The sequence below is a fragment of the Rhea americana genome, unplaced genomic scaffold (genome assembly GCF_003343005.1).
Source record: "Rhea americana isolate MKP2758 unplaced genomic scaffold, rheAme1 scaffold_7, whole genome shotgun sequence".
NCBI classification, from domain to species: Eukaryota; Metazoa; Chordata; class Aves; order Rheiformes; family Rheidae; genus Rhea; species Rhea americana.
Genome location: NW_028186867.1, coordinates 10,718,639 through 10,743,737, shown reverse-complemented (window position 1 = coordinate 10,743,737; position 25,099 = coordinate 10,718,639). Strand labels below are relative to the sequence as shown.

At 41.5% G+C, this 25,099-nt stretch overlaps 1 protein-coding gene across 1 annotated transcript in view; it reads left to right on the top strand.

The window, feature by feature from the left end:
- The window catches only part of AFF3 (ALF transcription elongation factor 3), a 277,596-nt gene that overhangs the window by 96,257 nt on the left and 156,240 nt on the right, over positions 1–25,099 (top strand). Inside the window, exon 4 of the mRNA XM_085321605.1 lies at positions 5,699–5,743. Coding sequence (XP_085177731.1) covers positions 5,699–5,743 — 45 coding nt within the window. The remainder of the gene's footprint in view (positions 1–5,698; positions 5,744–25,099) is intronic.

Here is a 25,099-nt window from a genome sequence, read left to right as displayed (position 1 = left end):
GTTTGAAGGCAACATCAGACTGTTACATTCATTAATGGGAGCATAGCTCCCATTGAATAAAATCTACATCTAGAGATCTGACCCCTGATTCAGAATGAGAATATGGGCATTTCTTTAGCAATAAAAATCTGAGTTTTTAACCAGGTCCAACTCTAATCTTTTAATCAGCTTTTCTCAGGTCAAAAGTCCTCCCCTTGCTCTCCCAACCAGTCCAAGTTCAGTGCAGTCATGCCATTAAGAATGCTTTGGATGTAACCTCTGTAATGAAATCAACAGCAAACTAAGCCACAAGTGTCTAAAAACCCTTACTGAGTATGTGCAAATGATTTCACCAAAAAAAAATCCACTTATCCAGCCTGGCTGTATTTCCACAAACACACCAAAAGTCACCTCTCTAGTTTCAGACCATGTCACTGTTAAATTTCATCATTTTATTCCACAGCTTGAAGATGTTAAAATCTCTTCAAAGAAACAGTTAAAGGGCAACTTTGGTGCGGATCATGAGTCTTCACAACCCAGCATGCAGAGACCTCCCATACATGAACGGTATAAACGTAAGGAAAAAGCCCATGGCAAGCAGTAGCCTTCTAACAAACGTAAGGATAGGGAAAAGCACATCTGCATGGTGCCGTGAATGATGTGTGCACCTCTGAACGCATCGCTTCCCAGCAAATGACAGCCAGAGAGGCCAGAAAAATTTGTGTTCTGTAATGCTGATTCTGAAMTGTCATTTCTTCACGGAAAACAATAACTTGTTTTTTTCCAAGCACACAGCTGAGTTTCCTTTTAGCAAAGTCTCCTGGATCCCCCTGTGCTTAGCTTGTTTTTGTTCTTGTTTATTTTATAGATCTGAAAATGTCTTCCTTACAGTGKTAATGTGTATATAGCATTTTATATACAGGTATATGTGCATGCATGTGTGTGTGTGTGTGTATCATCTCTTCTGTTATGGTTACGTTATGTTGACTAGAGAGGTTGCAGAGTCTCCGTCCTTGGAGATAATCAAAAGCCACCTGGACGTGATCCTGGGCAACGTGCTCTAGGTGACCCTGCTTGAGCAGGGGGGTTGGACTAGATGGTCTCCAGAGGTCCCTYCCAACCTCAAGCTTTCTGTGAGTGTTCTGCCAAATAATGTTGTATGGCAAAGAAGCATTTCTGATGCACTTTCAGATCAGGACTTTTTGTGCGTTTCTTTTCTCTCTCTTTATTTTTACCGCCTGCTGGCATGTACTGCCCCAAACGTCGCATCAGCCTGCAGGGGTAACTCCAGCAGCCGCGCTTTAGACTGCGCCCCCCAACCCGCAGTGCTTGCGCGCCCGCCGCCATGCGACGCGGGGGCCGGAGCACCGGAGCAGCCTCCCCGGGGGCCGACGGCGGCGCGGGAAGGGAGCGCCGTCGGCAGACGCRCGGCCGGCTGCGGATGAGCGGCTCGCAAGTGCCGACGCAGCAAACCAGCCCTGTCCGAGCGCGAGAGGCCCGGGAAGTCTGCTGAGCGCGTAGCTCAGCTTTCCGCAGATCTTCAGTCGTGCTTAATTTATACTGAAGACAAAAATGCGGTAACTTCTGGAGAGTTTGTGAGGACGCTCAGCGCGGTCTGAATAATAGCGACATCAAAAGCTTGCACCGCAAAGCGCTCTCACACTAAAGCGAAGGGAGATTTTGCAGCAGATTTTCTCTTCTTTCTTTTCCTAATGCAAAGACTCGAAAGAAGGGGAAAGTATCRTAAACAGGCAGCTCCTTTCGGAGAGGTGTTTTTGTCTGTCTCCATGTGAAAGCTGTTGGGAGGGGGAGGAAAACTAAAGTAACGCTCTAAAATAAAATTTGTACGGATGTAGCTTTTTTTTTTTTGAAGCGACATCCCATTTCTCAAGACTTGGATGTAGCCTTTCGTCAGCCTCGTTTCGCACCGGTCGCTGTGCTTTGCATGGTAATTAGCTCCCTGCGTTATCAGGAGCACGATGCTCCCAGCTATTTCTTCGGCAGCCGCTGCCGTTCTCCTCGGCGGCAGCTCCTCGCGTCTTGCTGCCAGACGCCGCCGGTCGCCCGCGCGTGCAAACGCCGGGCGCTTTGGAGGSTGGGCTGGCCCAGGGATGGAGGGAATGGGGAAAGTATCGCGGAGGTAAAAGGCTCGAGCCCAGCGACAGCTCACCTGGAGYTGCCAGTCCTTCCCGGGCGGCCCATCGGCGGTGCAGCGAGGCGAGTTTGTTRTGACAGATTTCAAAATGCAATGAAAGGCAAATGAGCCGGGTTCATCAAAGTCAGGATAAATACAGGCCAGCGGCTCAGCAATTTTGCTGCGAACAGCAGCCTCAGAACCTTTCTTTTTCTTTCTTTATTTTTTTAAAAGAAGGTAATTAAAAATGTTTATTGCACAACTGTTTTGCGGCATGCACACTATCAAGACAGCRGAGTGACTACATTGCTTTTATGGGCATTTCCAGAATAAAACTTGTGCAGGGGGTGTGCAACAAGCACCAAAACAATGTTGTTTTGAGCAAGCAGCTCCACTCRTGCAAATAACACGCGGCGTGCTGTGCGCTATTTGTTGCACACAAGTGATGCCGTCTCTTCTCTTAACTCAGATTTCAGGAGATATTTACTGCCTTTCTTTTTATTAAAATACAATCATGAAGTTAAATTCAGGTTGCAAGATTCCCAGGCAGTGTGGCTTTTTCTGTAATGAGAATAGAAAAGTAGTGGGTTGGAGAAACTTTTAAAGTGAGAATGGGGAATCTTTTGCATACCAAGGGCTGTAGACTCCTTTCAGACACACCTTAGGTCCCACGTTAACACCCTGCATTGTGTTATACAATCATATCATGAAGAGAAAAAAATAGTATGGTCCCAGGCCATATGAAAATGAAGTTGCTTGCTGTGTRCAGACCATGGACTGAAAGGTCTCCACTTTTATTGTAGGCCTTTTGATATCAACAGTAGTGTAGGATATTTACCAGAAAACTCAGATTCAAAGCAAAAAATAAAGKTAAAAAATTATATTTGGCATTTGGAAGATGAAGAACAAAAAGGATTATATAAGATTATATAGTGTTTTCATGTTTGTATCTCTTGTCTTTGGTCCTGTGTTTCTGTTTTATTTTTTGTCTTTGGGAAGGCAATGTGATAAGACCAAAAGTGAGATGGGATTTTTTTTTTTTTTTTTTTTTTTTTTTTTACTTTCTTTTTTTTTTCCATCTGCTTATTCACATTTTCACTGTTTTTTTTTTTTTTTTTTTACTTTCTGCTCAGAGATATAAAGTACTAGGGAGAATAGGTATAGTTTTAGTTGCGTGGTAATGGAAAGCGCAGTTTCTTGCCTGTGAGTATTTGCAGATCTATTTGGTTACACTTTAGGGAGAGAAATTTAATTTTGAAACAGGAGCTTATTTATAAACCTACTCTGAAATAGTCTACTGCCATCTCTTTACCTTCAGAAGTTTTGCCATGACCAAAAAATAAAAAAAGCATCATTTTGCCATATGTTCAATGTATTSTACACAGCATAAAAAGGTAAGGGGCATCTTACGCCTCCTTGTGTAAGATGACGATGGAAAATTTCAGGTGGGATGGCTGATTCATTGCTCTGTAAGCAAAGCATATATGAGGAGAGTTTTACACTCTCCACCATTGTTAATATGATAACTAATCCTAGGCCAGGCAAKAGGGAAGGAAAAGGAGAAAAGGGAGGGAGACGCACAGAGCAGAGAGAAATAAGARCTATCTAATAAAAATGTAAAACTCTTAAAAGTCCACAGATTGTCATGCTGTGGCTGTGTGCATGTTTCTTGCTGTCTTCTCAACTTCATTGGCCCCATCGACTCTTTTGCTTGCCCTCCCGCTCCAGCGGCAGGAAAGGCAGCAGGCTCCGTTGTGCAGCTCCTCGGGGACTGTGGGGAGACCCGAACAGGGCTGTCTTCAAGGGATTGCAGTTTCTCGTTAGCAGCAGTACATCAAATATGAATAATTCTCCAATAGCTGACTTTATAGTTTGCTTAGTCCCTTTCCCTTTGAAATCAGTGCTGCAGCTAGCAGTACTGCACCAAAAAGAGTTAATGTAATTCATTTGTTTAACAATCAAGGGTCATATTCAGCAAAGATTTAGCRGAAGAGCTGACAGTAAAATACTTACGACTTTCTATGCGTTAGTATGAAATAACAGCTACAAAAAAATTATGGAAGATAAATTGTTCCCTTGCCTATACATGGCTGTGTTACTTCTGACCTTGGTTGAACCTATTAGTCTATGTGAGGCTATGAATTCAGACCTCCTCGGTGACGCAGCACGGTCTGGGGATCGGCGGTGACAGCGTGCGGGAGCAGGACCTCTATGGGCTGGCTGAGGGTTTCATCTGGCTGTTGTAGACATAAAAGTATTCAATTTTGAAAGTCCCCCATATTTTATGGGTACTCAGATGGAGATGTCTTCAAGCAGTCTGATTTCCAGACAGCAAGTACTCAGAGCTTTGGAAAATCAAATTACTTCGATTTTTAGGCACCTGGAAACTCCGAATCTTTAGGTGTTTTCTTGAAATGCGAGGCAAAGAGCTAGCTCATCTCATGGCTAGCTCTTTGGGGACAATAATTAATAAGGTTGGTTTTCTTTGGATACCCCTCTACCCTAGTGACAAAACCTGCAGCCCCATTCTTCACCTGCTGAGTTAGTTCTGTTCTGCAAAAGGAAGAAAATCTTCCTTTGCTTTAGGAAATCTTCGGGTAATTTAGTATGGCGAAGTAACCCCTTAGAAACCATGCTTGATGCAGCAGCCACCTGTACCTTGGGGAGACCTGTTGGAGACAGGGGTCTCCTTCATCTCCTGCGCCTCTGTTCCCACCCTCTGTGCCCTCTCTCCCCACTTGCACTGGGCAGGAAGGGATCTGCATAGCACGGCAGATTGATGTCCCACGCTGCCTTGTCTTTGCTGGATGCAGTCTTGATCCTCAGGGACAACCCGACAGAGCAGCTAGACAAGGCACTGGCTGGATGGCACCTGTAGGTAGAGCTGTTCCCAGCACAGCTCTGCCAGATCTCTGATTTACCCACTGCAGAACTGCTCTCGGTAAGCAGTATAATTCAAATGAGCTGAATTTCTCCATGCATTCAGTCCCACACTGTATGGATGGGTTTAGGGGTCAGCATTTTAGGAGATCATAGCTTTCTCATTAACACAGTGCTCACTAGCTCAGGCTCTGTGTTGCAGCCTGTGCCACAGTTTCTGCAGCTCTCCCATCACCATCACAGCTGCGTCTACCCTATATCTCATCAGACTACACATAGGCAGTATTGCTGCAGTCTTCCCTGCACAAAGGATACTCACAGATGTTATTTATTTAATGTAAATAAATGTATATATCGGATGTGTGTACATGCAATAAGTGTTTTGCTTATGCTCATTCATTGTCAGTATATTCAAAATAGCATCAGCCATATGCAAAAGTAGCATAAGCAAAAGCCTATGAATTTAATACAAATATGTTGCAATTGTACATAAACATTGCAATTATTACATTTTCCTGTGGCCCAGATGGGGAATAATTTGGGAATTTTAAACACTGCCGCTTTTTAGATGCTAGAAAGACTTGGCCTCATCTTGAAGCTGTAATTGAGTTTTGAATAAATTTCAYATGACAACCATTTCTGAAACCTGCTATTTGTTATTTCTTTTTAAATCACAAACAAACTCTTTTCTCATTTTGTTTACAGGATAGTGGAACAGGAGATAACAGCTGCATTGAAGAAATATTGCGGGTAGGAATTCTTAAAAATAATTCTGTTATTGTGCCATTTTGTTTACTCTAAAAAGGCAAGAGATCAAGAACATTGCAATTACTGCCGTTAAAAATATTATTCTTTTCAACTGTCATCTTTCTAAGAAACAAATAGGTAAAATTATTTACTCTTGTATAATAATTGGAAATCTGTGAAAACAACCTTCTGGAGCTTCTGGATATCACTGCTACTTTGTACCAGTACAGCTGACCTTCATGCATGCAGAAGCAGATAATGGGATAAATTATAAACTGAAATGTACAACGATGTTTCAGGTTTACAAACCATGCAAAGTGCATGTTTCCATTAATCATGACTGTCAAAAATCTTAATTTTGAAGGGAGGTCTAGGAAGGTCATTTTCCACCTGGATTTAATTAGAATCCATTATGTAATGTCATTATGTCCATTATGTCCATTATATAATGACAACGTGCAAAATCTGCAGTTATTTCCATATTTCATTATTATTTCTTTTATCCTAGTAATTTTCACGTTTATTTTCATGCTGCAAATTAATACATATCCAGATAGATCTCAGCTTGAATCAACTTTGATACTGGCTGTTATCTGAGGCAGATAAATTTATAAACAATGCACCATTTTCAYATATTTTTAACTCATGTTCTTTTGGGTTCTCTTTCTAAATTGATAACTCAGACTTTTGAAATGCTTATAAACCTGATGTAACAGTGGATAAAACAGCAAAAAAAAACGTAATTGGAATAGTAAAACCTCCTTATTATCAAATTTGCTTCTATCTCTTGGACATCTACTACACCAATATTTTAGATTGTTTATAAGCTGCAGGCCTATAAATATTTGGTTTAGAGCTTAGTAGTGCATTAAGGCTGTTGTTTCTGAAGGCATTTCTCCCTTCTCCATGAATACGTTAAATACAGCTTTTAATTTTGAACTGGACAAAGAGTTTATCAAAGGGTGATTATGATGGATTGCTTATGACATTACTGGCAGAGCTTTTCCATAGCTAGCATTTACAGTGTAGGCTTTTGTAGGACTCAACTGCATTTTGCCTTCGTCGCCGTTGCTTTATTACAAATTAGTAGCAGATAGTATAAATTACAAGTCTTTCATATTTTCACGATATACTAGTCATATGATGTGATGTGAAGCTCATTCCTCCCTTTTTTATGTGGGATGGTTAAGAAGAACAGTCAAGGAAGTTAGTCTTTCTTGCTGAGTACAGACTGTACAATTAGCCAAGAAATGGAGGACAGACCTGGTTCCTTCCACATGGAGGCAGATGGACATGTAACATGGACCCTAATGAAGAAGCGAAATTGGCTGCATGACTAGAGATTGTAAGGTCCGTCTTCAAAATGGTGAACACAGCTGTTCACTCTCTCTTTTTTCCCTTGAGAATGTTCCTCAAGAAATATTTTCATATAGTTTCATGGTGAAATATGCAGCACATCCTTGGATGGATAGGACCCTAATGAATTTATTCAAAAATTCTTTCACTGTGGATCAAAAACAAAATAAATCTACTCACTACAAGCAGCTTTCCCAAGACCTCGTGTTTGCTTGGCACAGGTCAACGTGCTAGTTGCAATCCTGTCTCCTCCCAAAGGAGGCAGCTTACAAAGAAAAGATCTACCACAGTACCTGGATGAGGAGCTGGGCAGAATAACTCCTCCCTTTGAGGACTGCAGAGGTGCTCTGCAGAGCACTCTGCCCTGTGTCTTACACAGCCATGGGCACCTGGATCCCCCATGTCTCRCCTCCCACCCTCCTCCTTTCATATCGGTGTATCTGGAACTATTTTGGAGTTTGGTCTTTCGAAATCCTGGCGGACATTTAGCTCAATAGGTCTGCCCAACTCCATTACAGTATGGGAACTGCAGCATTTGCTTCTTCATATGCAAGTGCAAGCACTGAATTTGTATGTTATTTTGGGGCTTATTTGCAGTGCTCTTAAGTGTTATGATTAACTTGCCCAAAGCCCTAATCAGCCTTCCAATTTACAGGAATCTACATCAGGAAAATACCAAACCGAATTTGTACTTTAACTATGTCTAGTGTAACTCTACTGGTTTCAGTAAAAGTGTGCTGGTACAGATTTGGTTCCCAGTTATGAAAGACTTTTCCACCTACTTTCTGAGTTCTCTCTTTGCAAACTTGTGTTCAGAAGACCTTAAAATACATTAAGTGGTAAGTGGGGTCTACAAACCTGGGAAACTGGCTGAAGATTCAAAAAGTCAGGTGAACAGGTTTGAGAAACCAGGCTTGCAGAAGTCGGAGTGGGCAGGGACAGCCAAGCGTCTCTTGCCCTGAAAGCGCTGCCTTTTCCGTGACTACACCTTCTCTGCACCCTGCCTGTCCTGCCCATCGGGCGCTGCCTACAAGCTGCCTGGAAGCAGACCAGGCAGCACTTTTAGCACATTTGGACTTGTAAGGCTGAAGGATTCAACATGGACATCTGAGGGATGCACACTAACCAGGCTAAAAAGCAAGCTCACAGAACAGGAGATAGGAGGCAGTTTAAGTGTAGTTAGAGCTCGAAAGCCACACTTCTCATCAGTGTCTAGCTATCTGCTGAGGCTTAACATGAAAAATACAGGGATCATATCATTTTCTTCCCTAGCTCTTGTCCTTACATGAGTACCCAATCACCATGGATAACCTCTCCAATCCGTCCATCCTCCAGGTCTGTAACCTGGGCATAACTTTCTGTTCTGAGCTTTCCTTRCATCTCTCTGTCCAAGGCAGACTGTTCCTTATACAGCATTTCTAAGTGAAGTACTTTATTTGCACAGATATAATTCTGGTCTAAATTTGCCTCACCATATACCTTGATTGCTGCAGTATCCTGTTCTGTGGTTTTAACAAATGCAATGTTACCACCTGCATTCATGCTGCTGCACAGATCATTTTCCTAGCTTAACATCTTGCCCACATCACATTTGTCTTTGCATCTCCCCACTGTCATCTCCTTCTTTATCACATCAAATAGAGCCATTTGTCTCCACTTTTAAGGCCTCAAATCTAGCAGTAAGGACTGACATATTGGCTCCCGCTTTTGTTCATCTAGTGACACCAACCTCCATCACCCTATTGCTAAGTTYTACATGAATTATTTTCTTCCATACTTCCCATCGTACCTGGGGAGTGCCAACGAACACTATCAGGTACCTTCATATCTACCTTTAGATCCCCTCCTTAAACGCCTCCTTTTCCACAAGGACCATGGAAAATAGAGATGGGGCCAAAGATGCACTGCTCCCACTCTTTGTCATGCCTGAGYATTGTTGCCCCACTGGTTCCTTGCAATGTCCAGTCAGGCCAGATATATCCATCTGCTCTCTCGTCTTGAAAAGTGAACTCTCTGAGTCAAAGATCTATTGTATAGTACAAAAGCAGTTCTTAGGTCCTCTGGCAATGCAGATCAGTGCCAGCAGCGGTTGCTGTTATTGATAATTAATAAAAATAGCAACAATAACAATGTGTCACAGCTACTCTCTTGACAACTTACTAGCATCTAGATTTTTCCATGCACTTTGGGCTCTCTTTGTGCTGAACAGATCCATTCAGTTTTAACACTCATTTTCTGCTTTTTAGAAACAGATTRTTTAGAAAGAATGCCATTTCCAGATTTTGTTGGAGGTGCTATACACATAATAAAACCAAGGTTTACCTCCTTTTACAACAGCATATATGCAGTTCCCACACAAATATGCRAAGGCAGAGCACTGAAAAGTTGAGAGGGCTGCGATCCATGTAGTTCCCCTGGAAGATGGTTCCTTGCTGGCCTGTTGAAATGTGTTCATGGTTGGTAGGGCCATTCTCCCCTTCTTTYTTCCCTGTACAGAGCAACAGAAAAATGAAGAAGATGTTTAAACTGTATCCTTTTTAAGAAATGTGGCAGCCCCTTGTAGCACAACACYAAGCAGAAGAGAGACTCCCTTTCCAGGTACAGTGCGATCCCTGCCCAGCTCAAGCTGCAGCTCCTCCAAGGGGTAGGCACCTCCATGGTGCATCCTAAGTTGTTTCCSTCTTATGCTACCAGCCCGCTCCATCTGCATACCTATATGTCTGGTATCTGGTGGATATGAGAAGGCAAGAACGGGTTCATGCCCAGTCTGGAATCAGGATGTGGCCAGGACTAACATCTGGATCTGGGCTTCAAAATCAGTTCAGGCATAGTTTTAAAGTCACCATATCTTAGTATGCATTAACTGTAGCAAGAATTTGTAACCCTTGGGCTGTCTTGTGCAAAGCAGGATACTACAGTTTAGGACTAACCTTATTTGATGCATTCTTACCAAACATATCAGAGCCCTGTAGACTTTGTAAATTGACAGCCCATGCTGCATGAAACTGCAGCTTCTGAAGAAAGCAAGAACTGCTATGAGAGTCCTGAAGGAGGTTGATTAACAAGACAGTGGCCCTGTAGAGACCAGAGCTATTGTAAGGACTCTTCCTGAGTTTATAATCACTGCAGGAATATTAAACCTAATCTAACCTCATGCACTAATTTACAGCAACTTCTTCAAACCGTAGTGACTTCTCTGTCCAGCTGCATACATGCACGTTGCAGTTAGGGAAACTTTTAGAGAGACCTTTTGATGTAAATAATGCTGATCAGACCAAGTTACATGTGCAATGTCAAATCAAGAGAAAAGCCTCATTGCTTGACATCATATAGTTATAAAAACCAGTCCCTTCAAAGTTTTTGCATTGTAGGTGGAGGACATCACAGAAAACTTTGAAGTGGAAAATAAGAGTTAAGTTTACAGAAACATCCTTAATTCTACCGTGCCCTGAAAAATTGCTGCTTGAGTTCTTGAAACAACTCCAAAGCCAATCTATCCACTTCCTCTCCTAAAACACAAACTTGCTAAATAAAAAACATAATTTTGGCTGATTTTTATTTGCTTTTATTGGTGACTTTTTTTTTATGACTAGTGGGATTTGGGGTAAGTGTTTATCTTGAGAAAAATGGGAGTACCAAGGGTCCTACCTCTCAACTAAGTTAACCATTGCRACAAACATCTAATGCCCTCAGAGAGTATATTTGCTGCGGAATTAAGGAGCAAGGGAGTGTATTGGGAGTGAGTGACACTTGGTTACTAAGGTAATTGGGCTGAGATTGATCTGGTTCTTCTTGCAGTCTTGGTTGTGGTTTCCTAGATTCGGTGTGGTTGAAACAAAACCCATAGACAATCTGAGCTCTTAATTATTGAAGATGTTCCTTGTGAGTTCCCTTTTTTATTTGCTATTGACATGAGAGAGAGTGCTGAGTTCAGGAGAGAGAGACTCAGTTAGGGGTGTTTGGCCTGAAGAGTTGCAGGATGCAGAGACAACTAGAGGCTGATGGCAGAAGAGAGCAGGAGGAACACAGAAAAAAAGGCCAGAAGAAAACCAAATGCAACTGGCTACTGTGAAGGAACGGCTCAGCGCAGTGACTAGATGGGGTGGGATGTGGGATGGAGGACATCCACTTCTGAAAACATGACATTTTAAGTCCAATGGCTTTGACGAGTAACTTAGTCAAATCTCTCTATCCTGTGAAGAAACTAGTCAGAGTTTGTAAAGCATGTTATTCCCTCTTTAAACAACACGAAAAACTGAATGAAAACCAAGTCTTATTCTGTATTTCTCCCCTTTCCCACTTGGGATCCCTTGGCTCATTAGCAGTCTTACTAATTCTTTAGCAGAAAGCATTAAGGATCAGCCCATCAAATATTCAGGGTTTTTCAAATCTGAACAGCCATATGTGCCATGAGATCAGCTGCACTCCATCAGCTGATTGAATTAAAACAAGAACAGAGGTAAATTAGAAACTGTCTGCCCAAGACAAATCCTGTGAAAACATGAAATCCTACCAAACACACTGTCACTGTGAATAAGCATCACAGTCAGTGGAGCACGTGTCAATACTTAGAGGGGAGAAAAATCAGTTTCTTAGAGGTAGGTTGTTAGTTCAACTGTGAACTGCTGCCTTGTAAATGTTAATGACTGTAAGATCCCACTGGCTTCAGTTAAGCTCCTGGTGGAGTTGGACATGTGAAGAATTACAGAACACAAACATGGTAATCAGCAGTGTATTTCCAAACACTCATCCTGCTTTCCAAAGCCGAGGGAAAAACCTGCAGACGAAAYGAGACCCACTTTGCTGCATTGAGCTAGTACAGGCTCACAGATCAATAGCTACCTCGGTGCTAGCAGAGCGTATTATTGCAGCTCCCTGCTGGAAAGAAATTGTTGGGCAACTTTGGGAGAAAGGTGCAAAGGCCGCCCTCAGGACTGCTGCCCTAGATGTTAATGGGGAAACGCTGGTTGGCTTTTGTGACTGATCCCCGCRGGAAACCCCTGGGAAAGTTTTGGAAGGAACAGGACAACTTCAGAAGGAGAGGGAGGAGAGAAGGTACAGAGACTTGGAAGGAGCTGCAGTATGCTAACACTGCCTTTCTCGGCCAGTATAATAGAATACAGAAATATTCCAAAGTAATATAATATTGAATCATATTAAAAATGTATCAGAGGAAGATCACTCATTTTCATCATAACCTTCAGAAGAGCTTTCACGGCACTGTTTTGCTTTCAGTATCCTAAATTTCAGAGCAATTAAAGCACTGTTTTGGCTGATGTATGCTGTTCTTTRTATTTCTTCAATATTGTCCTTTTTGTCTTTCATACTCAAATAAATTAAAAGCATAGTCAAGAATTGGAAGGTGTATTYTTTCACTCAAAACTTTAAAAACATTAAGCAACAGTTCAAGCGTCCCTCTAATCCAGCCTCCAGTACTCACCTATGTACATTGCCCTTCTTACTACTGTGACATCCAGCTGTTTTGTACAATATCTTTTCTATAGCAATTGCTGTTTGTAGCAGTTTGCCTAGGTTAGCTTTCATCCAGACAGCCTGGGTACCAGTAGCAGTGTGGATGACAACATCATGGAGCTTCATCAAGCTATCCGCCTGGAAATTATCCAGCTTCTCAGTGAGAATTTGCAGTCTATATGGTACCTTGTGCTGCTATAGCAAAATTAGCAGCGGTACAAGAGCTAGCTRTTTTGGCTTTCTCCATGTAAGCTGCAATGGCTGCAGAGCAGACATGCCTTGGATTGCCGTCTGTGTTGAAACTAGTGTAAAAGGTGGCTTGCTGAGATTTGACCTTTCAGTAGCACTGCCTGCTGCACTGTGGCCAAAATGTGGCTTACTGGCTTCACAGATGCTCTTCTGTAACTTTAAGTATGGCAAATTCCTGAAAAAWTAACAAAAACATTTAACTAATTATGGCATTAAAGCTAATTATTTCCCTAGCTTTCTACTATGTCTACTGTTAACTAGGTGTCTCTATCACACTGATAGCTGTGGTAGCTGTTCATTTTTACCAGACCCCTGATGCTGTCCCTTTTTTCTCCCAGGAACATACACAAGCACAGAGGATTGCAAGGAATAGATGGCCTCATTCTCATATCCCCAGCCATGATATGAGAAACGCACTGGGACATCTGGTCCCAACATGCTGAGTTTTATTTGCTCTCTGGTAATCCAGGGAAAAGGGGGGACAGGGGAAAGAGGGAAAATTGAAGCTAACTTAGGTAGCTTATTTTGTCTATATTTTAGGTGCTTAGTCCTCTATACAAAAACACCTAAGTTCCCTCTATAGTCCCTATAGTACTTCTTTTTTCCTTTCTCCATACAAAAGGCTGAGGAGAGACTCCTTGCTTTTTAAAAAAAAAAAAAAAAAAAAAAAAAAATCCCTTTTGGAAGTGGGCCCAGAGTGGCTTTGTCAGATCATCAGCATCTCCTTCCAGTTGATCGGTAACTTCTCATCAGCACATCTGCACAGAAACTGTTCTTGGTTTAGGCACCGTATGCAGCACGTCCTTTTTATTGCCAACGTAGATGTTTTTAACTGTCAATAAATCTTCACAGTCCACTCCTCAAACCCAGACATGTAAGCATTTCTTTCCTGACCGCTAGTGTAGAGAGTCTGAGGTACAGAACGCCATAGAAAATGGCTCTAAAATACTATACTAAGAGGGAAAAAAATCATCCAACTGTTAATTAGCTGTACATCAGCAGATCCCCTAAATTTTCACACTCGGATTTGTGCTGTAGTTGTTGTTGTTACTGTTGAAACTAGTGTCGCAAAGCACTTTGAGATTTGTGGCACAGAGTATTATGCATAATTTGTTGTATGCAGTGTATTTTAATCCTGGAGCTTAATAAATCTCTGTGTTACTGAAAAACATCACTTAGAAAAGGAAAAACCCATAAATGGTTCAGCAGAAATTTGAGCTCGATCTAGAAACCTTATGATGGGAATTAAGCTTGTAATAAATACCACTCTAAGGCAAACTCCATTTCAGTCTTAAGGATATCATGCCAGAATAAGAAGGCACTTATTGTAGCATTAGCCATTTATGTACTGGGACATTAACATTTGAAAATACTGCAAAATATATCTATTTTAACTTGAATATGGTAGTATAGGGAAAGAAACCCATATTCTTTTAGAACAGAAGTAGCCAATTTGTGGAAGGAGATGGCAGGCAAATATAAAAGAGCTGGTGAAACACTATCGTGCTAATGTGGTAGAATTAATTTTCAAAATTGCTGTTTTGTAGTGAGTGTGTACACCCTGTTATTTTGACAAGGCAAGAGAGAATCCAGAATGAATTATCCAGCCTCTCTGCTATACAAAAATAATATAGTAAAATACTTACTAATTTTTCCCTCTGTTTAGAGCCTTTCACAAAGCTGGAAAAGAGGCACAATCACCATCTTGTTCCAATACAGAGAAATGATTCCTTGTTATTAATGGCAAAGGGCCAGATAGATCCTCATTTTGTATATCCCTGCCACAACACCTTTGAGGCCAACAGAATTATGCACATTAACACGAGAAAAGACTTGCCCTATCGATCCTAATGAGAGAATAATAAAATTTGGGAAACAGCAGATACTCAGACTGCTCTGAGCATGAGGTTTGGTGCCTTCACCTGTCAGCTTCAGAAAACAGTTTACTTTCTACCCATGTGATTAGATTCACCCAAAATGAGGGGACACTACAGCAGAGGTGTGATATGAGGGGACACTACAGCAGAGGTGTGATTTGAGATGACAGCTTCCTTTGGTAACGGTTGTCAGAGGCTTTCTTCTGCAATGTGTATTTCCTCCTGTAAATTTGCAAAATATTTGAAAAGTAGTTTGGCTTCTCCCTAGATTAAACTGGGCATTAAGGAAGCTGGATCACCAGAACAGTATAACTAGGTACTTCTATATGGTGTGTTTTCCACCCAGGCTAATATTCCCGTTTCTTTTGCCATGTTTCCAGGTATGAGTRTAGACTGAGGGAAAAAGAGCGAGGGTTTCCTATAGTGCACACGTGTTCGTGGTTGTATGAAGCAGTTGCGGTGGCAGAGCTTTGCAGTCATTGCCCCCAGGCCCCAAGCGTAAGGACACAGCCCTGGTTTGCTCTGCAGTCTGCAGCCCCGCRGGGTGACGTACCTACTGATATCTCCAGATTAAAACATATCTCTGAAAACCTGTGTTAGGTTAACTTGTGGGTTTCAGCAGTTGATGTCACACTCAGCTGACTGCTGAAAGCACATGTACTTTGGCCACGGACCTTTTCCTTTCTCCTACATTAATATTTTCAGTGGAGACAAACTCATACGGAGGAGATTTCTGTGTGGTGCCTGACTTTCAGCAACTGGAGATCATCAGCAGGGACTCTCCCACCGCTCTGTCACATTTTGGTCTTTCTGTTTATCCTTGAGAGAGGCAGTTTTCCTCATTTGCGAGCTGAGGCAAATATGCTTTTGTTAATTTTATTTAATCACAGTTAGGAGAAACATATGAGTTAAAAGTTAGCTTCTCTTGGCAGAAGCACTTTAAGGAAATTGCAGGAGAAAAGAGGAGTCTGTTAAAAGGAAAATAAATTGCTTTCAAGAACATTCCATTGCAATGGCTCTACTTATAAATAAAATGGACAAATAACCGTTCTCCTGCCCTGAGGCCACGCAACAGAGCATGGCTTACGTCCATACAGATAAACTCCTTTACAGCCCAAAGCAGAGCGGCTCCAACCAAGCTGCCTGTTGGGAGCGGCCCCTGGCCAAGCGTGGATATTGTCCGGGAGACTTGGCCCGGGTCAAAACCATGCTGGTGCTGATTGTTTAATGATGTGGGCAACTGTGGGCCAATGTTCAGGCATGTGCCCTGGTCCTATCAGTTTATTAAGGCAGATTAGGGTCTCACTCTTCTATGCAGTGCACTGGGCTATGTTCTGCCTTATATAAAATTCAAAGACTCTGGAGGATACAGTGCTAGCAAAAATCACTAGTGCTAGCAATCACTGCAAAAATTGTGATTGAAAATCATTAGTGTTTTTTTTTTTTTTACTCTATATATTTTGACATCTCTTTCCATTGCAGTTCTCAACCATTAGGTTGCACTTGGGACATATTACATGCTTTTTTTCTTTGAAAATGTGAAAACTAAAAACTGTTTTTGAAGGGAAGCCAAGACCTTACATAGTCATTTGTCTGAAGGACTCAAAGTACCACTAAACAGAAGAGTTTAAAAGACTCTGATTGAATATTGGACAAGTTTTGACTAATCATATCTGTCCTTTATGATTAATGTTAAATGGCATTTGCTGTGTATGATGCATTGTGTCACTCTCAGAGTTATTTTGGATTTAGTGTATTATGCAGTAAAATGCTATTAGGTGTGCTTCAAAAGAGAGGTGCTTGGAAAAGGCCGTCCTGTTTCATGTACATATTATTGATGGTGCCTTAAACAAGGGGTTCTCCAGACATTACCATTGTACAGCTTATAACGCTGACAGTGATAAACCATTTCCTTTCTGACAGTTTCTGAAAGCTTCTGMGCTCTGTCAGAAGCATTAATTTAATTAAAAACAAATATGTTCTTTGCAAGAATGTCGACTACACCTAAAGTTGCCGAGACAGAAAAAGGCTTACGTACAAACTTCAGCTAAAAAACATGCAATTTTATAGAAAAATTGCAAGCCTGTCACTTTACCCTTGGGGGAAAAAAAGTTATTCAGAGTAATGACAATAACTTGGTGGGAGAGAAAGTGGGCTTCATGCAGTAAAAAAGTTTCTTTCCAGCTGTGTGGGTTTTCCACGCACTTTTTTTTTATGAATATTATCAAGTTATTTGTTATTTACTCATGAATGCTGAACAAATACCRAGCAAATTCAAGACATTACTAATTTTCCTAGCATTGCACATACGCATATGTAATAGTTCATTACAACCCTGAGATTTCAACATATTCCAGTGTAAATGAGAAGAGMCCAATTAAAAAAATTGTAGACCCTGCTCTAACCTTTGTTGACTTCAGATCCTGATGTTGAATTGAGCACCAAAAGAGAAAATTATGCCTATTAAATTGAGTAAACAGTTTCTTCATTTATATGGGTGGCTTTTTTCTGTCAGCRAAAACTAGTTTTTTGCTAAAAATGCCAACCCTTAGAAACTTAATGAGTATTAATGAAAAGCTGGAATAATTCAGCATGGACAAAAGAAGGGTAATTTTCGTTAGACATTTCATTAGTAAGATCTGAATCCTAAAAAGCCTATTCTCCTTGTGGTTTGTCAGAATAATTCTCATTATAGTCAATAAGAACAGGTATATATGCATCAATAGCAGAACAGACTGCTAAATATAGTTGCTGCCGCTGCAGGTCGTTCCTGCTCTTGTTCATCAGAGGTGGAAGCTGAAAGCTGCAGCAGCTGCATGACATAAGCAGGAGGAGGCTTAAAGACATTTTTTCCTGGGAAAATGGGCATGGGCTCGATTTTGGTCTTGCAGGTGTCCTAGACCTTTTCCCAAGCAGATGAGCAGTTTCCAGCCTGCTGTGTTTGGCCCCACAGCACACGGCTGGTGTGTGCACGAGCCTCCCTTAGCTGGAGCAGTTTTGGCATATACCTCACGTTTTCAAGGTTGTTCCAAACCAAGAGTAGGGTTTTCTTTTTTTTAACTTTATCCAGACAAGCAGTGTATATCTCTAGATAAAGCAATGGGAGATGGGCCTGCATCGCCTTGCCTGAATTTCCCTCCATCCCTTCCTGGTGCTCCTCAGCTTCCTTGCTTCTGCCCAGAGTGTTTCCAGGAGGTCTCCGGCTCCCTCGGCTTCCTCACTCCCTTCCATCCTGGGCAGCACTTGCTCTCATCCCTCTTGCTCTCTTCCCACTAAGAAAGCGTGCCCCCAGGCCTTTCCCCGAAACAACAGGCTACCTTTGTCACTAGTCCCTTGGAGTGATTTTTTTTTTTTTTTTTTNTTTTTTTTTTTTTTTTTTTAGACCTAGATCTTTGCTCTCTTCTCTGGGATTTTCCACTGTCCAAATCTAGACCCCTATGGAGAGGCAGCGAAAAAAATGGCCTTTGCTCTTTTGTTCTCCTTGAGTAAGATCTATTCAGGTACTGATAGCCTTTAACTGTTGACCTTTTCATGGACAGATATTAGCTTCTTTTCCCTGTCTTCTTAGCACAAGGAGCATAATGCATTACACAGTAAAAAACAGCCATAAGGAATTCATAAATTATACATAGGCAGATTCCCCAAATCATCAAACATTCACTTCTGTAAAGGATGTTCCATATCCATATTGTTTCTGTGGTATATGTACTTTTCTGTATCTTGTCCTTTAAGCTTTCAAAGATTTTTTTCCTTGTTTCTTTTTTTGCCATTTCAATAAGTTCTGATTTAAAATGAAACAAACAGGAGTTTGTGTTTTTCTCCCACTCTCTTTGTCACTCTTTGCCAGGAAAAGGCATGCAGATTTGACTGACAGGTGGAGGGAGCTCTCAGCAGAGTTTTTGGCTTCAGTGCCACTTTATGTGCCATCTCTTGGACCTGTGATGCCAAGGAGGAGCAAGCCTGCCCAGGACTGCCTCCACTTTGGGTACTCTCAATTTACCCCTGGCTGCAGTAGCTTTGAGGATATGACTCTGGCTTGACAATATGTCCCTTCTTACATGCTTCTCATGCCAAAAAGTAATTCAAAGGTCAGAYGGCACTGAAAAAGCCATGCCATCTATGTAGTATATGCAAGTACCAGCAAACTCTACAGGTACAGGAATGGGCTGGTCTATGATGCATGTCATTGGGTCTGCTTCACTGCCAGAAGGGGCTGTATTTCGGCCACGAGCTGTACGATTGGTAATTGTGGATTGCATCCTAGGAACCACAGAGGATTTGGGGCCAGTAGGAGGTACCTGATCACGAGGGAACCATAATTATGTGTTCCATTATAATGGGCTCATCCTCAACTTTTCAAATAAAGATGCTGCTCTTACTAAATTCTTTAGGTCATATCTCATTGCATCGTTGGTAAATGTATTTTTATGAAACCCATATCTCAAAATAAAAACACTTTAAGACCCCCACAACTTAGATTTTTTTAAGTATATGAAAATGGAACACTCTGCAGGGCAAAGGTAAGGGAAATTAAATGATGAAGTCAGTAGAGGTAAAAGGGAAAATTAGTTGATTGTAAACCCATCTGTCCTAGCTGTTCTTCTCCAGTTCGCATCTACTTGTCTCTCTGCTACTCTATTGCAGTTTCCAGATGGCTGCAGGGTCACTCAAGCTAAGTTCAGCACTTATTTTCTAGTGTGCAACAAGTCAGGCTCCTACCTAGAATTGCCTTCATGGTAAAGCCTGCTGTTGTGCACTGATTTTTGTGAGAGCCTAGGGAGACTGGGCACCTAACCCAGAGTTTGAAGTCAGAGGAACTCAATGCCAAGTCCAGCTCATAAACTATGCATAGGCTGATTAAGCCTCTGTTGCCTGCTGAATGCTTTGCGTTAGTTCTAAGCAGAAGGCATAGATAAACCTCCCAGAGGTAATAAATGTGAAGCATTGTCTAACAATCCGCAGAATGAGATATTTTACTAAACTGAACACTATTAGTCCATCTGACTCCATCTAAACAGACCAAGGAGTACTTCTAATATCCTATGTTTATGTCCTAACTGTACAGTGAGGCAACAGCCCTGCATGCATCAGTCCATGTCCTATACCCCAGTTTCCTCCCAGAAAAGCCTTGGATGTCTGATTGGAGGGAGTCAGTTCAGCTGGGTCTCAGATCTGGGCAGGGGGAGGATAAGAAGCCTGGAGAGTGGTGCACAGCTCTGCAGGTGAGTTTAGACTAAGCCAGAAAGAAATCATTATGTTCCAGAATTATCATCAAATGTTTAAAAGTTATTTATCCTGAAAAAGAAGTAAGGTGTGAGGCAGCCTATAAAATGCACAACAGCATTTCTCTGCAAAATGACAATGTTTCTTCTGTTTGGCATAACGATTGTAAATTCCTCGGTAACACAGAGACTATTTAAGGTCATATCTACCAAAGCATATTTAAAGAAAGTTCAAACCCTTTGTGTCTGCCACTTACATTCTGATTATCTGTCTGGAGGCAGAGCTCCTCGTTTTGATATGTAATGAATAAAATGCACAAGTGGAAGGAATCAAGATAATGAATTTGCAGGATAATTTTACTAATTATCTTGTTGCTGATCATAGAACCAAGGCACTGCAAGTCAATCCTACCACAGCTATTAATATGCAATGCCTAAAGCTGTTCTTGTAACATTTATTACTCATCTYGCTAGCTCCACACAAGTTGATAGATTCCTATTAAATTTGTAAAGTGAAGTCACTGAAAAGTTCCTTGTTCTAAATGTAACGTGTTAAACTACACACATTTATTGAAATGTGAAATAAATGAGAGCATTTAAAATAATGTTTTCTACTGTATGAATATTAAGTGATGAGTAGAGATGGAATTCATCACACCTTGATTTATTTATTTGAAGATAGGTATCTAATCCAAGTTATGAATTTCATCTTCCTATGTAGTCACGGGAGAGAGGATGGGATGAATTGTCCTCCGAAGGTGCCTCTCTTCGTTGACTACAGAGGGATCCCAATTGATTTCCTGAAATGGGTGAATGAACTTTTTTATGACTAAAGATAAGGTGGGATGAAAAGATATTTTCTGCAGCGGTGAGGGTACATAGGAAACTCATAAACGTGAAAATCAGGTACAAGTAACAGCATCATGAGATTATGTTTGGGCCCCCAGCCATTTTAATTTAGCAGTGCATATGAGAAGATAATTGGAGAATATAAGCATATAGTTCACCTTGGTCATATGCATTTGGGAACAGCTCAGGAACATAGGAAAACGTGTCTCAGCATGTCATAGGAAAGTGAGTCATTGATGTCCAGACTACAGCAGTGAGATAGACAAGCTCAGGAGCAGAGACAGAAAGCTCTGCATGGCTTTAGGAAAAGGAAGGAGGGTGGAGGAGCTAAACTCATATATTGCTATAGAGCAGTGAAGAAAGACTAAATGAGGATGAAGATCAGTGAGGATGAAGAATTATCATATCAAAATAAATATAAGAAAGACAAAAGAAAGCACAACACTGGGGAAGTGACCAGCAGGAGAGGGCAGGTAGAKCCTGGCACCTTCCTATCTCTTCTATATCCCAGAGGACCAAAAGGAGCGTTGTTGGGACAGTCTTCCCACTTCCCAGAGCAGCTCAGAGTTGTCTCTCTGGATGAACTGACCACAGATCTCCTGAAATGTCAAGTTCTGCCTTTACTGCTGTTCCCTGTGCCATAGCTGGAATGTTGCCTGAGTTATTTCTCCTGCCGGAGAGAAGTCTGGGGTTTAGCAGTTTGCTATAATGCAAATGAGAAATAAAAGAGAAATTCTAGAGATATTGGAAAAGCAGAATTCCATAGCATGGCCCTAAAACAGGTGCTCTCCCCACACCTGCTCCATCCCTGGGAAAGAAGCTGGGCAGACCCTGACCACATAACCTCATTTCTGTTTCATCCAAACTGGGCTCTGTAGTCACCCTCTTTCTGCCTCTTTTTGCATTTTTTTTAACCAGCTGTGTCTCAGGCATATAGCCCTTGACACTACCTGTGTAATAAAAAGCATTATATTGGGTGTATGAGTTTTGCTTAGAAAAGGAAAAAACCTTCCAAAAATATCCATTCAGACTATTTCTGTAGCARGCTAAGATATCATAAAGTTTTTGATAACTAAATCCATTTGATGCTTTATCTGTTCCCTCAAATCGTTTCCCTTAGTATTATACAAAACTACAGCACAATAAAAAACAATAATGGTCAGGCACTTGGCTTAATAAAAGAGTCTTTTGAACTACTATTATAACACAGAAAAGAGGTCAGCCATTTCAGCATAGATCTTAAAGTTAGCTGGAAATATTTGTAATATTAAGAGAAAAATCAAAGCTGCTTCTCTGCCAGCCATGCTGCAAATAAGGATGCTGCAAATAAGGACTTTAGAAGCCCCAGAGGAGTGTGCTTTAATAAGCTAGTCATCTATAAGCACTGTTGCAGACAACCAGAGGGTACAAAATAACCCATACCAGAAATGATCTGACTGCAGAGAGAAATTGGAAGGCAACAGGTTCTCGCTAGACAACTGGATAAAAACCTAGACAGTTCTGGAAAATAAGCATTTATCACGCTGCCTTTTTAGTTTCTGTTTCACGGTTTGGTTGTGCTTTTCTCGCCCATAAAAGTTCATCAAAAACATTAAAAGCAGAAATCAAGTGCTATTTGGAGGTTTTGTTTGTGTTGCTGTATGAAATTGAGAGCGTACTGCGCTATAAATAAAAGCTTGTAAGTAAATTCCCAGCGTATTAAAACCTGCCTAACAGGAGATTAAGATGGTCTGAAGTCACTGACTCAGATCATAAACAGTGTGCCGTTAGCTGAAATGATTAATCAGTTTGGTACAAAAGAAAAGAGGAAATTTGTTAAAAAATAAGCAGGGGGCACCGTGCTAACTCCGGGGGCAAGCTGATTGGCTGTTTAATAATGTATAACGAAGTGTGTGCCAGATCAAAAGCAAATCACATGCAGCTGGCAGAAAATGAAATGGCATTAGGCGAAGTATTTGTCTAGCTATGAGGCTATTTAGGAAATTACTGTATATTAATGTAATTTCTATTAAAGCCTTTTGAGTTAATTTTTGCTGATAGAACCCCCATAAATAAAACATGATATATACATTTTATGTATATGCACACACACATACGGGGAGATAGATATATACACATTATACATATATTACAAATACTACAAACATTCGGCCCCAACTTTGCAAAATTTTCGTGCTTCATTAGGGCTATTCAGCTTGATTAAAGCATTTTCAAATTCTCATTTTACTTGTTTCGCTGTGTGAGAGTATGCTGTATAATAGTTACTTGGTGTGTTATGATAATATTTTTGCTGCAACAGAATTTGGCAAAAATCTATGTTGGGAGGGGGGAAGAGACATACACTGATGCAGCATCCCTGCTCCTCACAAGTTTCACTGTCAACTTCTAAAGTCCAAAGGGGAAATGGCTGTCTGCTGAGCTTCCTCAGCTTTCTGTGGCATTTGAAGGGCTCAGCTTGGCAGCAGACATAGGAAGCCACAGCGATCTGTACCCAAGAAGGTGCTTTTCCATCAGTCTTTAGTTCCTAAAGACACTGCTGTGCCCATCTGTGGCAGATGCTGGGCTTGTTCGGGAGTTCGGAGGTGAGCGCTTGTGTCTCTGGATGCAGCTTGGACTTATTTTTCACTTGGTGACACATCGAAGCACAATGTACAGCCTGCTATCCTAGATCCATCTGTTTCCAGCCCAGCAGACCAAACCTCAGGCTCGAGCTGTAACCCTTCTTAGTGCCCCCCTGGACTTCCAGCTCAGGCTTTTCTGGCTTCCCAGAAGTCCCACTTCAACAGGAAGGAGTGAACAGTGTTCCCTCCCAAAATTTAGCATTGACTGAAGGTCTCTTCGGTGCTAGTCATCCTAGATTGAGAAGAGTCTAGAAAGTACTTCCCTGCTGAGCCAGTTACTCTCCAACATCTTGCTACACCAGCATTGCTCCATCAGCCCAACTCCTAGGTACTGAACCGCCTCCCAGCTTTCTATGGAAGGCGCAGTCATTTCTGTCCTCACAAGCTTTTCTGGAGCTCTCCTTTCCTTGTGTCGGGTCACCTGCCCTTGTGACGGGCCACAWAGAAAGAGCAGCCCAGTGTAAGGTGCTTAAAGGACACAACACACTTGTGGTCAGAGCAGCTGGAGACAAGCCCCAGCATCACATAGGAGCCAGGGTGTGTGTGAGCCAATGATGATGAGAAGGAGAGGAGCAACTGGAAAGGTTAAAAAAACCCGCTTTTTGCTCATCTGAGCCTGACCCTTGCCTGACAGAGTGGTCTTGCTTTCTCCTTGCCTAGGAGAAAGTGCCCTACTCCACTGCTCCGTGGGTCTCTGTCCCTGTGCTCGGCATCCTCWGCTCTGCCTGGTCTCCTCTTCCTTCTCCCGGGGCAATCATTCTCCCGCTCCGCACTGCCTGCTGACTWAGCATTGGCAAAACCAGAAGAGAGGGACAGATTTGAAAACAAACTCATCAGGGGGACACTTGCACCAACTTGAGCAGTGGAGCACTGGCCGATCTCTCTGCAGTCCACGCTCTGGTCCACCAAATGTTTTCGAAGGCAATGAGACTCTGTGTTGTTACATAATAAGCGATTTTACTTTGCCGTCACGCCGTCCCATTACTGCCGTATCACAGCAGAAACGATCAGCTGATGTAAGGCACATTTGGAAAAAGAGAGAGCTGCACTTACGGCTCATGCAGATTGGCAGTTCTGTACATTTTGGGAATTATAAACAACAGTTAGTTTCTGTCATCACTTASAAAAAACATGGCATAGTTGCTGAAATAAGTGAGCACTTAAGGGAAACCCAGACCTTTTATATCTGCCACTTATTTCCTGATTATCTTCCTGGAGGTCAGACCCTTCATTTTGACACTTAATGAATAAAATGCCCACGTTGCAGGAAATGGGATAATGAATTGTGAAAAGACATAATCAGCAATGACTAAATAATTAAGGGAATTGAAATGTAGAGTCATGTGGGAATGTATTAATAATAACATGATTTTTCCATATGCTAAGAAATTCTGTCTGTTTTTAGAAAATCAGTCATCACACATGCTCTGTGGCAAAAAAAAAAATTAATGTAGACTAATAGGAACTGTAATTAGATGTTCTGCTTTTAAACAGCTGAATAAAAGATGAAATCATATAGAAAGTATATTTAGATACAAGCCAGAAAGTAAACTGATTATTATTCATAGTGCTGTTAATAGGAGCTGTAATTTATGCATCTAGTGGGAATCATGTTAGGCAATTAGGAAAGGGAGTCACACTTGACTTCCCTTTATGCATTTACATATTTATATATTTTTCTATATCTTGCCAATGTCTCCATCTTTCCAGTTG